Raw genomic sequence first — 14,335 nt, forward strand, 5'->3', positions numbered from 1 at the left:
AGGATCCGAAAACATAGTTAATTTAAAATGTGACTTACATTGAAATCGTGTTTTATATGTTAAATATCATGTTGCCATTTGTTTTATCATTTAACACTAAAGCCTGTTACCATTCGATCCTCGGGATTGGGTTTCCGGTGACGACACATTGGAACTTGACACAGAATCCTTCCTCTACCTGCTGGTCCCTCAGGAAGGTCACAAACTTAGGTCTGGAGGGCAGACTGTAGGGGTCTACAAAATATAACGATTGATAAGGATCTATGAGGAAAACCCTACACCGCTGGGATATTACAGAAATGTTGTTAACATTTCTCATTAAAAGTAGAAATGTTACTTTATGTCAAAATACATTTCCTGGCAAAATAATTCGCATAAACGAAATGATTAACGGATAGGTGGTTTCTTACATTTGGTCATTTATGATATATTTTCCCCTCATTCCTTTTTTTTAAAGGCAACATAAATGGGCAAGTTCAGAATAAAATATCCGGTGGATTATTTCAATACTTGTTGGGACAAGTTCATTATTTCTTCGATCGGGCGAACTGCTTAGACTTCGTTCGGATAGAATTTCATTTGGTTAAGAAGAATTTACTTGGCTTTGGATTGTGTCTTATATAGTCAAATATCTGGATTTCAAAACTGCGTTCGCCTGGATAATGCTTACAAGTGAAATGGCAAGCTTTTAAATAAGGAGCTCTCCGTTTTCACGAATTCCACTCAATCCGAAACATAGGAAAAAATATGCATATTTTTATAAATCAATTCAAGAAAAAAACCTGAAAGGGGGAATGCTTTTCAATCTTGTTACGGTTAAGAAGAATTTACTTGGCTTTGGATTGTGTCTTATATCTGGATTGTGTCATATATCTGGATTTCAAAACTGCATTCGCCTGGATAATGCTTACAAGTGAAATGGCAAGCTTTTAAATAAGGAGCTCTCCGTTTTCACGAATTACACTCAATCCGAAACATAGGAAAAAATATGCATATTTTTATAAATCAATTCAAGAAAAAAACCTGAAAGGGGGGATGCTTTTCAATCTTGTTACGGTTAAGAAGAATTTACTTGGCTTTGGATTGTGTCTTATATAGTCAAATATCTGGATTTCAAAACTGCGTTCGCCTGGATAATGCTTACAGGTGAAATGGCAAGCTTTTAAATAAGGAGCTCTCCGTTTTTCACGAATTTCGCTCAATCCGAAACATAGGAAAAAATGTGCATAGTTTTAAAAATCAATTCAAGAAAAAAAAAAACTGAAAGCGGCGGGGGGGGGGGTGCTTTTCAATCTTGTTACGGTTAAGAAGAATTTACTTGGCTTTGGATTGTGTCTTATATAGTCAAATATCTGGATTTCAAAACTGCGTTCGCCTGGATAATGCTTACAGGTGAAATGGCAAGCTTTTAAATAAGGAGCTCTCCATTTTTTACGAATTTCACTCAATCCGAAACATAGGGAAAAATATGCATATAGTTTTAAAAATCAATTCAAGAAAAAAAAAAAATGAAAGCGGCGGGGGGAGGGGGGGGGTGCTTTTCAATCTTGTTACGGTTAAGAAGAATTTACTTGGCTTTGGATTGTGTCTTATATAGTCAAATATCTGGATAAATTTCAAAACTGCGTTCGCATGGATAATGCTTACAAGTGAAATGGTAAGCTTTTAAATAAGGAGCTCTCCGTTTTTTACGAATTTTACTCAATCCGAAACATAGGGAAAAATATGCATAGTTTTAAAAATCAATTCAAGAAAAAAAACCTGAAAAGGGGGGATGCTTTTCAATCTTGTTAGTTTTGTTCTTGTTAGAACAAATTACATGTAGAGGTATGTTCGGGAAAATAAAAAAAAAATTCGAATACATATACGATCGCTCTGACAAACTACTCATTCGTTTAAATACTAGTAAATCAAATATGTTTCTTTACGAATAGATATCGCTCTTTGAACTATTGACGATAGCTTGTTTGGTCTTGTGATATTTCGAAAGCAAGATGTATAGGTCATATTGTTTGCTGGGGTTAAAACATTGATTCTAATCCCCCCCCCCCCCCCCCGCCAAAAATATGAATTTATCTGAACTAATATTGCATGAACTAAGTTATATTCGCGTGTAAAATGATAATTCAACCAGAACAAAGAACTATAAATCGCTAAAACAAATATCAAAATAGCCTGATCGAAGAACAAAAAGAAAGTTATTCGTCCAAACAAATTTTGATAATTAACTTTTCGTATTAAATAAACATTTCTTTCAAAATAATTCCTATTTCGTCGGAATACGGAGGAAAAAATATTTTGTTCTATCTATCCATTAACTGCGCCGTGATTTTGTGACACACATGCACGTACGAGTATTTTAAGTCCCTCCTATCATATACATGCTAATTGACTTGGTAAACAAAAACGTTTACGTTGATTCAGTGTGTGTGTGTGTTGAAACAGAAATATGCTAAATAGGTGGATTTTTAGAATAAAATTCTGAAAGGATGATTGCTTTGATTTTCAGAAAAATGCAGTTAACAAGAGCTGTGAGTGAAAGTACATTACCTTCATTAGCCGGCTGAAAATGTGCATGGCCGTAGGAACAGGGGGGCACGGGGGGGGGGGTGCCCCCCCCCCAATAATTTTGCCGATATATAGATTACTATATTAAACATAGATAATGTGTGCTTGTGCCCCCTCAATAAAAAAGTCTGATGACCTTTTTTTTTTTTTTTTTTTTTTTTTTTTTTTTTTTTTTTTTTTTGCTTGTTAAGGAATTTTGGTAGTTGATGTTTTTTTTTTCTTTTTGCTTGTCAGGAAATTTTTGGTAGTGCCCCCTCAACGTCAACTGAAAAATGTATGGCTGTGCCCCCCCAAACTGAAATTGCTTCCTACGGGCCTGATGTGTTCTTTTTTCATTTTTGCAAATGAAAAATGTTCACCATAATAATTATACTAGCAGTAAATTAAAGGACAACATAGACATAATAAGGTTCATTAATCCTCGGATAATATGATGATAACGGGATAAAGATTATATTGTCGAAATGCCATTTCTGTAAAAAAGAGTGTAATTTAAATTTAAATAATTCTTTCAAAAAGATCTTTAGCAAAATTTTATGTGAATGATCAGAGGGATGAGGAACTTATAGACATATTAAGCTTCAGGTTATGACAACGGTTTGATACAGTCTCACTGAGGTAAACAGTCATAATACTGACAGAGATCAGAGGTCTACACTGTCATTTATCACTGGGAGGTTATTAACCACATATCTCCTGATGCCAATACCCCCCACCCCCCACCCCCCAAAAAATATAGACAAGTTAAATGTTTTCATATTATAAAGTATCCATAATTTTCACAATTTTTGACACAAAGGCAAATGGAATGCTATATATCAAGCTGTCATTACACATGTCAAACTTATAAGTTCAAACCCCACCCCCTCCCACCTTTGAAGTCACCTACCTCAGTTGGGCACACTTGGCCAGGGGAAAAACCCATAAAAAGTAGACTTATATCAATATTTTATGTAAATTTCCCCAACATTCTGCAAACTTTATATTTGATGCTTTTAAAACCCATCAGAACTTCACAAAAAGAACTTTCAAATATCATTTATCTTCATTTATGCGCCTTTAAATATATATATATATATATATATATATATTATATATATATATATATATATATATATATATATATATATATATATATATATATATATATATATATATATATTGTTAAAATACAGTGACATATAGGTCCTCTGGGCTTGGTGTGAGAAACTAAGTTTATGTTGTTAAATATACTGTATATAACTACCAATATGCATGTCACTTTAATAAATAATTTACTTACTTACTTACCATGCTTACTATCAATTCATATGTTGAAATAAGAAGCTACTAGTATTCAATAATTATGCATGAAAAAAAGACCCATTTATGTATTTATTTAAAAAAAAATGTTCTTGTTGAAACATTAATAATTTATATAAAACACCTAGACCCAATTTTAGTAATACTTTATTATAATTTAGCATCTCTTATATATTTGTAAAAACCTGAAGCCAAAGCAGATACTATTGACTTAAATATATCCGACATATTCTTTAGATCTTACAAAAGTATTTCCCATGAACAAAATTTTAAACTAAAATTACTTCATTTTTATAATTGAATTCAAAAGTTCAGACAAATCATACATTTGAGAACTTGGAAAGATAAAAAAAAAAATCAAATTCAGCACACATTTTTTCTTTTGATATTTGAAAAGGGATTTACTCCTGGCCCTGACCCCATTAGTATGTTCTACCTATTCAAAGTTTAATTGAATTTATGGACAGTTTAATTTCAATAATTGTCCTCCGCGTGGCGCAGTGGTTAGAGCATTCGCTCTAGAGTGGCTAAGTAAGGAGTTGATCCTTACATCGCGGGTTTGAATCCCACTGTGGGACGTGGAGACTGGCCCTACAGATGAGACCGTATAAACTGAGGTCCCATGTCGCAGTAGGTGCTGGCACGAAAAAGATCCCTCACTGCTCAATGGCCCTGAGTGCTGAGTATAGGTCAAAATTTGTAGCTCTCCACCGGCAAGTGGTGGCATCTCCATATGAGTGAAAAATTCTCGAGAGGGATTTTAAACAATAAACATACAAACAAACAAAAAAATTTCAATAATGAACTAAACAGACAATAGTATTTAATTACAGATTAAAAATAAACATTCCAATTGTATGGATTTATGAACTTTCAATAATAAACATAAAATGCAAATATATATAATTACAAGTTTAAAACAAAAGCTCAGCCCCCCCCCCCCTTCCATAAGAACTGAATCCTTCAATGATCTAGTGGCATCTCATTTGTGACACAGGGCATTCTGAGGATGATTTATTAAATATGGTACATGCATGGTCATTTGAACACACAAATAAAATATTTCTCCAAGCTAGATGTGAAATGCACATATTAAACATTTAAAACATCCGACATGATGATCAGAGGCAAAAAAATTTCTCTCTTTAATTGGATGGGGATGGGAGATGGTAGACTTGTCATCAAAATAAACACCCAGACCCCCCCCCCCCCCCCCAAAAAAAAAAAAAAAAAATCAAAATTCTGGAAAATGAAAGAGCTAATCACACATTTCCATTGAATATGTAATACGCACTGTAAATAAATACTAATCAGGAAAATAATACATTATTGCCATATATACACAAAAAAATAAATATAAGCCAATTAAAAATAACTAACATTTTAAGTTTTGTTTTCCTTATAAATTTAATGAGTTTGTTTACACATGCACATATATTCACAATTTTTACAATAAAGAAATGAATATTTTAGAAGATTTAGAAGATAAAAAAAGAACAGCAAAAAAACTGCTTTTATATGACTGAAGATTAAACAAGGTCTCATATGAACCAGATCAATGCCTGGCATTAAAGTAACTGCAGTTCAATACACGTTTTTCTGTATATTTGTTTATCTCCAAATGCCATAAACACAGCCATTAGGTCTAACAACAATAAAATTGCCGACAACACTTCTCTCATATCCTATTAACACGATTTAACAGCAGTCTTCTAAATCGAGCACAAAAACACTGCCACTTCTGTCTAGGTCATTATGTCAACTCTGTAGAACTGGAATAAATTCCCCTTGGTGACTCAGTGAAGAGGTGCTCTTTCGGGTTGTGGCAGTGGTTTGGGATCGTAACCAATACGTTCATGAACCGTTCGATTATCTAAGTGAGACATCGGATGAATGCCAGATGTGGTCGGAGTTTGGCACTGTTCCGACAATAATCGCTGTTTCGTCTGCTCGTTTTCCTTCTCCTTTTTCATGTCGTGGTATTCCTGCATGTCCTGAAGTTTTAGTTCAATCCGTGTTGGATTTCGTCGAAGCATTTTACCGACAGAAAAGGGTTAGTTTTAATCTCTGTGTATTTCCAACACGACAATATTTTTTAAAAATTTTGACTGGAAATTTATTCTGCAAGCTAAACGTCAACTGATCACGGACACTAAGAATATTTCCGTATTTAATTGTCAATCCTTACTGATTTGTGTTGTATAAACACACACTCAATAACGACATAATTAATAACTTCTGATGCCCATAACTTGACCGAATGTCATTCTAATATGATCTTCAGGAGCATGATAAAAGAATCGTTATTGGCATTGTAGAAAACTTGGCTCTGTCCACAGTGTATCCATTGCGGAACCGTATCATGCTTTTTTGCCATTGATAGATTTATCGTGAATCCTTAAGAGACCTCTATACACTGCACACTAAAGAGTTCTGATTTTGTGGTATTTTTATGCAGATAGAGTAATCTGCACTTTGTTCAAGAATAAAATAAATTGAAATGTACAGTTTATTACTTAATCTGTAATCAAATCAAGCATTCATGACATTTTTTAAAATAGGCCAAGATGAATAGACTGAACACTTCATTTGCAGGTATTTTGCCCAATTAAAGTAAGCAACAGTTATTTCTGTTCATAGTACTTCATTGTCTTTGAACATTTTTCCTGGGGGTAAATGCAAAGTATCCTATGTTGAAAATGTGATAGATAAGCTCAATATTTACACCTTTATACACTATAATTTTCTCAGTGTCCAAAAAATCTTTTCCTTTAGTGTATAGAGGGTCCTTAATCACATAACTTTGTGAAATATAAAAAAAAATTATAGTTATTAATTCATTAAAAGTCATATATGGAGTATTTTGATAAGTTCAGATTAACTAAAATCAAAAAGATCTTTCTATTTGTTTTATTACTTTATATAAAGAAAGTACTTTTTACACAATATTTAAATCAATCACGTTTCAAAGATATTAGAAATTTAAAACAATAACCGATTTATTTACCGACTCCGCATTTAAATATCAAACACAGTTTAAAGTCAATTTAACTATAGAAACGTGGGGTTATTCAAGTTCAAAATCGGTGAAAATTTTAATCTGAACGTAAATAACAAATGATACCATGTTCATCTACACTCAATTTCGTATTTTTAATTTTTAGCTCAGATACTCCATAAATAGCTTTAATATTCTCAATCTCTTCTTTCAGAGATGTTTGACAAGAACAAGTATATAAAGCACGTCGGAATAATTTTGTAATAACCATGCAGTAGACCTTATAGCATTCACAGTGATACTGCGTAGAATTTGTTTTTAGAATTCTGAAGAAATAAAAAATCGGGAAAAAAAACTCACCAAGAAGAAGATTGCAGGAAGATGACGTGGAACCATACTTGTCCTCGACTTCACAGCGCCATCTTCCGGCATCCGTCGCCTGAGCGTCATGAATCCTTAGTTTGTACAGATGAACTTCCTCATCGTCAAAGTTATTCCCCTTGCTGACTTTACCCGCATACGTCACTGATGGTTTTGGTTTTGGATCATCTAATATTAAAATGCGGTCATAAATCAATGTAATATGTATCCCCCCTCCCCCCCCCCAAAAAAAAATATATTTAAATATAAATAAATGGAGAACATGACTAAAATCAATTTTAGTAGTCCCCTTTAGAATGCATTCAAAACCCCCAAAATTATTAATTTTTGCAAAAAATAATAAATAAATAAGTAAATAAAACTAAAATAAATAAATAATTTTTTTTACGTATATAATTTTAGAAAATAATTAAAAATAGCAAAAAATGTAATTTTTCAATTAGAGAATATTTACCGAGAATAGCAAGGTTACATGACGTGGAGGTAGAGCCGTATTTGTCTGCGACCTCGACTCTCCACTCCCCGGCGTCCTTGACATCTGTGTCATGAATTTTAAGTTTATAAACGTGGACCTCCTCCTCAGAGTCAGACGATCCCTCAAGTACGCCAGCCTTCACCACGGACATTATGATCTACAACATATATGTAGTATTCGGTGTCAAACACTTTCATTGCTTGTTTTGACCTGTTTTATTAATATGCAAGTCTTGTCAGCATATTACGCGTTAGCCTGGTACTAGCTCATTGACACAAAATGTTTATGGGCAAAAAAGATATTGTTCTCAAAATAAATACAGATTGTTAGTTTGTTTTAACTAAGCTTGGAGATTGCTTCTGTGCGTGTACAACATAGCTATTTTGTCATGGGATGGGAGCTGGGAATTTCTCTTAGTTACGCAAATGATGAATGTTTCAGGGAGCTATTCATACATTCATTTTTATTATACTTTCATGTTAAATACTAAAATCTGATTGGTTTAGACGCACTTAACAATCCGTAATGTTACCCTCAGAGTTAGCAACACACTTGACAACGGGTAACATTACGAAAATATCACATGCGTTCAAATCATGCGCGTACGGTTCACCGTAGAATTCTCAAAACGTCGGTTGTGCGTTTGAAAGAAGCCGAATAAACTACGTCATTAAAAGCTTCCGTCCGATGTAGCTTACCTGAAAACAACAAACGACAGACGAAACATCCTTGCGAGTGCACACTTTAGATGATAAAGGACTTTTTGAGTAGCAAACAAACAATAAAGAGGTTGGTAAATCTTTTCCGAAGCTTTCTTATTGAGAAAAATAGAAGCGGGGAGTTTGAAAGCTTTCTAAACGTGAACTTAACGACGATCTCCGAATTTTTTTATGACACCCGAAATCAATAAGACATTCAGTATAATAAAATAAATAGTGCACGTTTTTGAGGGCAACAGTTGAAATTGACACCCCTCGGAAAACCATTGTCAACCTCCGCTGACGCGTCGGTTGACAATGGTTTTCCTTGGGGTGTCAATTTCAACTGTTACCCTCAAAAACGTGCACTATTTATATAATAACACATGCATGTCCTAAATCGATCCAACATTAGATCTATACATGCCAATGTACTAAACAAAGCAATATGAATATACCGTCCAGCTAGTTCTTTGACGACAGGTCAGCTCAATCTAATCCACCATCAAGAGGAACAAGCAAGACAACTGTTAATGGTACAGTTCGGTAGCGATCACGAACTGCTCTTCTAGTAACAGAATATCTTGCCAATGTCAGCATAAAATATGTATAGCTCTTGCTATTAAACACGTATACTTATTATTCCAAATGAGCTTAATTTCAACGACATGGCTTACTATCATGTTTTAAATTTTGAATTTACTAGGCGGAGATGAATGCAAAATTTGTAACAAGTTATCATGTTGTAAAGTTTGCATTTACCTCCACCTGGAAAATTCAAAATTTAAAACATGATAATACATTCGTGGTTCAAATTATTCTGTCTTTTATACATACTTAACTGAAGCCTCTTAAGATATCTTGAAATTTGAAAGAAGAAAAAAACTCGAAACTTGAAAATCTATTATTTGTTTCCAGGTATTATTTTTCTGTATTCTTATTTGCTTAATTAATGGAAACATAATCTTAGCGACAAACTATGCATTGAAATTCTATTTTTGAGTAAGATAATGAAAACACATCTCTGCTTGTAGGTGGATTAATACCATTTCCAGATTACGCCATCTGCTATTACGCAGTTGTTCGCATAGTTTTCTTGCATTAGTGATAAAAATATCGTGTTATAAGTATGCTAGGAGGATAGTTTGGCAGGTCGTAACATTCATAAAAGTTAGTTGATATTTATGAATGGCTGAATGATCAATGCACATCAGAAGAGGAACTCACTACTAATCTAAATTTTGACAAAGTCTAAAAACTTTTAAACAAAAGAAACAAATTTAACATTACATACAAAACAAAACAATATACATGTAGTCAGATTGTTCGGAATTATTATAAGAAATTTTATCCTTTAGAAAAAAAAAAAATAAAAAACTATATGGAAAGATTTACCTAAGACTTTAAGGAAATAAATATGGAAAATGAAATATGTTCCACATAATATAAGCTACAAGCTGTAGCTGAATGGAGAAAATATTGAAAACGAGTACTAGCTCATTCCACAAAGTGAAAACAATTGCATGCATTAAAACGGAAATTATTACTTTAAAATCATGTGACAGAACAGAAATTTCTGAACATATTAAATGTTTATTTTTGAAGTTTCTATAAGTATATTAAATGTTGCTATAGCAACCTTCAATTTACATTCATATTACACATTAAAAAACAAAACAATAAATAAATAAAATGTTATCTGGGTAACCAATTTAAGGATGCAGTATCAACATTCTTCTGCAACAAAACAAAAAATTGTACTAAAAAAGAAAAATTGTAACTTTGAAAACACAAAAACTTAATCATCGTGCAACTTACCTAATTCCTATGTGAAGAGAAATTAGTTCATATTTCTGTCTTAATAGAAGTGAAAGAAATCCAAAGGAGAGAGAGAAATCCTAGAATCCTGAATAGAAAAGATTCACACCCCCCGAAATCTGTGGCTTATGGAAGAGGGTAAAACAGAGATGTTAATTGGCAGAGTGTGGTGTTTAATTATAAACATATGGCGGATTGGAGAGGGATTCCGATATATGCTTCTATCGTTTCCAACCGTAACAATGGTCAAGGTGAAAAAGTCGGCTCCATGCGCCATGTCTGAAAAAAACTGTTACGTGCATCAAAAATGATAAATCGCGTTCTGATGAACGGCCGACAACTGACGTTTCCACTGGGGGGGGGGGGGGGGGGGGGGGTCATTATAATTGTATTCAAGGGAAATTGCAACACTTGCAAATCAACTTTTCAAAATATTTGTGAAAAGAAATTTATATACATGCATGTAAGGTTTTTTTTTTTGGACACACATATATTTATTTTTTAATTTTCTGAAGGAACATTGTGTCCTTTGCTTAGAAGCGATTTTCCCCATCCCCCTTTTACCAACAGGTGGTCATCAATCACTTTTTAACAAGTAACATTTCAGAACTATACACGTGCATGCTCTTCCAGCAGGGGTCCTGCAGTTCTTGGCTCTGATTTACAGATGTATTAACGTAATACCCACACGATCGGCATCCCCCTTCTGTTATCAGTTGTTTCTAATTAACGAGTGCTCAGAGTAGACTCATCGACAATTGCAAGGTGATCAAAATATTACAATGGCGTCATATAAAATGTGGACTGGAAAGAGATCCTCTTTGGGGTACTCAATTCATAGTCACTGTGAAAATTATACTAAAGGCCATCGATGATTGTTAGACGAAGAATCATTTTTGATATAGAAAATGTAAACAATAGGCTACTGAAAACGTATTTTAGCAAAAAACTTATATCGCACAAAGTAGAAAATTGAATTTTTTTTTTTACACAAATGATTTTTTAAAACGAATATCTTAACCCAACTATTGCATTGTCCCTCCTATGAATTTTGCACCAAAAACCAACTCATCCAAAATAATAATAATAAAAAAAGAATATTCCACTAATAATTAAAACAAAAGTATTTACATATATATACATTCTTGCGAAAGAATAATGCACATTCACTCTCGTATTCGCTTATGATGAACAACATATGTTTGAAGAAACCTCTTAGAAACACTCTCTGAGGAGGTCGCCCTGATATTTTTAAAAGAAAAAAGAAATCACAGGTTTATTATAGGATTAGGTATAATTATTATCTTGATAATACATTATAAAAATAACTTTCTCTTTTAAGGATATCCGATCCTCAGCTAGGAAGGATAACTCTTAAAATTATTTAATTTAAAAAGTCTCAAAATTAAGTTTGAAATTGAAACCTTTTCGTGCAACAGTTTTTATTTTATGCATCTCAGTATGATTTTTTTAAGACTAAGAAACGGTAATGTAAAAATTTGACATTTATACTCCATGAAGTAGAAAAATAAATGCATTTTCATAGAAACCGAATTTCCTTTAAACAAGCCTTAGATACCAAGGTTTATTAGCATGATATGAAATTGGAAGTGATCTATGGTGTCTTACAATGATAGTACAATCATTTTACACTATTTATTTTGTAACAATTGAACTATATAGAAGAACTAAAGTAACGAATTAGTATGAAAGCACAATTTTCTCCAAATGCCTGGATACCTATAATTTTTTATCATAAAATATATTTATTGATCAATTTTTCAATCAAAACATGCATAGCGGGTACTTTGATTGGCATTTCCTTAAAATATAATTGAGATTTAATATTTTTCCCTATATAATACGATTAACTTAAATGATAAATTTTGAAGAAATACCTTGGGTAAATACACATTATTTTGAGATTTCGGAGACATTTTTGTGGGCATTTTCAATTCCCAACTGACTTTCTGGACCTGGGGATCGTACCACCTTAAATACGAATAAAATATGTATACATGTATTATACGAGCATATAAAATGTATATTATGCATGGAAATTTAAACTCTAAAATGTAGATTTCTCGGTAGTTTGAGGATATTATTAGTGATATTGCGCAATTTTGCAAAATGAAAAGAGTTTCCTCTAACAACTTAAACGAAAGGTATGATTGATAGTTTACAAAGTTTAACTAACAAGAGATCGAGGAATGTATGACTGGGCTCCATTTCGATAGCCTTTAAAGCTACCATGTATGCTTGAATGTATCCATGTTATATTTTTTTCCAAGAACAAAAATGATTAAATCAATAAATAAATACAAAATTCTTTGTTGAAAGAACGTATTTCTGTAAAAGTGTTTCATTATTTTAAGATAATATATCTTCACGTTGCACATTCCGAGATTCAATCAAAAGAGGTCCTGCAAGGCTAAGTAGTGCCAATTTCTGCAGAGTGTCCGAGCGGTTCTTCTCCGTCGTCAGTAAGCGGTTTCAATATCGTATAGCGCTAATACAGTACTGTTTCAAAGGAAGCTCAATTAAGTAGAACACTCAATTAAGTAGTAACAAAGTGCGCAATTCTGTACCATCTCTGTGATAGTTTCGGAGGCCCCATACCTCACAACACAAGTCCAAACGGGTGCTACACAATTCAGAACAGTTTTTGAAAGTTGAAATTCCAATACATGTATCTTGATATGAACGAATTTTGAAAACCATCCTTCGAAAGCACGTATATTTTAGGATAAAACTATAGGTATCCTTGCATTTAGAAAAAAAAAAATACATGTTTTTATATTTTTGAGGTAATTATTTTTTTTTCTATTAACTTCAATTGTTATAAAATACATAGTGCAAAAAGCAAATGATATCATTACAAGATATCACAGATTACTTCCAATTTTATTTCATGCTAATAAAGGTTTTTACTAGACCAATTCCATGGCTTCAAGGAATCATATTAAGATGTGTGAAAGGAGAAAGAAAATTATTGAACGGAAAAAATTCAGTGTCAAGTTTCATTTTGAGACTTATTCAATTAATTAATAATTTTAAGAGTTATGATTCCGACTGAGGAGCGCATTTCCTTAAGGAGGTTCGATCCTGAGCTTTTGAGCAGCTTTTTATGTGGAGTTCTACAATGTATTTCTAAACTTCTGCATTTTATTTTAGTTCTTACAATTGTTTTGAACATATTTTATAAACTACATCAAAAGGATAGGAAACAAGTTCTTATAACTTACTGGTTCCTCTCCTTATACTAGTATGTTACAAGAAAAATAACACAACTGATACAAATGAAAAGCAATTAATTAAATAACATATAAACTAAGAGAATCTACATGTTAAATCAATAAATTTATAAACAGCAGCAAAAATACTGTTTTTATCTGTAAAGTCAAATTTACATGACCTCATACGGGGGTGGATCCAAAAGTAACGTTACAGGTGGTATAAATTCTTTAATAACTGAATGTTATCAACAAAATTTCAAATATTTACTCCTCTATCTATTTTGATTTTTGCCGTAAACTTTCATTTGATTGGATAGAATACTTTTTAAAGTATTAGCATAAGCACAACGTTAGGTTATGTCTAGATACACTGTATCTTAATAAACCTCTCACGTGCTTCTTTTAAATAGTCTTTACTGCGATTTTGCTGAGACGCTTCTTGTTTTGAGCAGTTGTGTCAAAATAATTTGAACTTTGTTCAAATAATATTTTTTAAATTCATTCCATTTTGCGCAGATATTAGTTGCGGATGAACTGAAAATGAGTGCCGAAGAAAAACTTCATCACAATGTCGGTACGTTCTTGACGTGCGGCGATAGATGAGACCCAACATTGTGTTTATTTTAATAGTTTAAAAAGTACTGAGTATATCGGAATAAAATTTTAAGCCAAAAGTCAAACTAGATAGAGGTATTAGTATATAAAATGATGTTGATAACATTTGATTAATAAAGATTTTATAACAGTTGTGACATTACTTTTTGGATCAACTCTCGTAATGATAGATTTAAATCAAAAGTGGCCAGTCCAAGCATGAACAGGCGATTGAAAAGATTACTTCGAGCAAAAAAATAATTTT

The 14,335-nt window shown here is 32.6% G+C and overlaps 1 protein-coding gene across 2 annotated transcripts in view; it reads right to left on the reverse strand.

Annotated features, from left to right (window-relative positions):
- LOC133203813 (muscle M-line assembly protein unc-89-like) overlaps positions 1-10,465 on the reverse strand; it is a 31,992-nt gene extending 21,527 nt beyond the window's left edge. Inside the window, exons 1-4 of one of the 2 annotated variants that reach the window (XM_061339599.1) lie at positions 10,241-10,465; positions 7,704-7,881; positions 7,229-7,417; positions 111-234 (exon numbers count right to left, since the gene is read on the reverse strand). In XM_061339599.1, coding sequence (XP_061195583.1) covers positions 111-234; positions 7,229-7,417; positions 7,704-7,875 — 485 coding nt within the window. In that variant the 5' untranslated portion in view covers positions 7,876-7,881; positions 10,241-10,465. The remainder of the gene's footprint in view (positions 1-110; positions 235-7,228; positions 7,418-7,703; positions 7,882-10,240) is intronic. The other variant, XM_061339600.1, reaches the window with a different exon arrangement.
- Positions 10,466-14,335: the final 3,870 nt, after the last annotated feature.

The sequence above is a fragment of the Saccostrea echinata genome, unplaced genomic scaffold (genome assembly GCF_033153115.1).
Source record: "Saccostrea echinata isolate AGI-Se365-2 ecotype Australia unplaced genomic scaffold, CSIRO_AGI_Sech_v1 ptg000051l, whole genome shotgun sequence".
Lineage (NCBI taxonomy): Eukaryota > Metazoa > Mollusca > Bivalvia > Ostreida > Ostreidae > Saccostrea > Saccostrea echinata.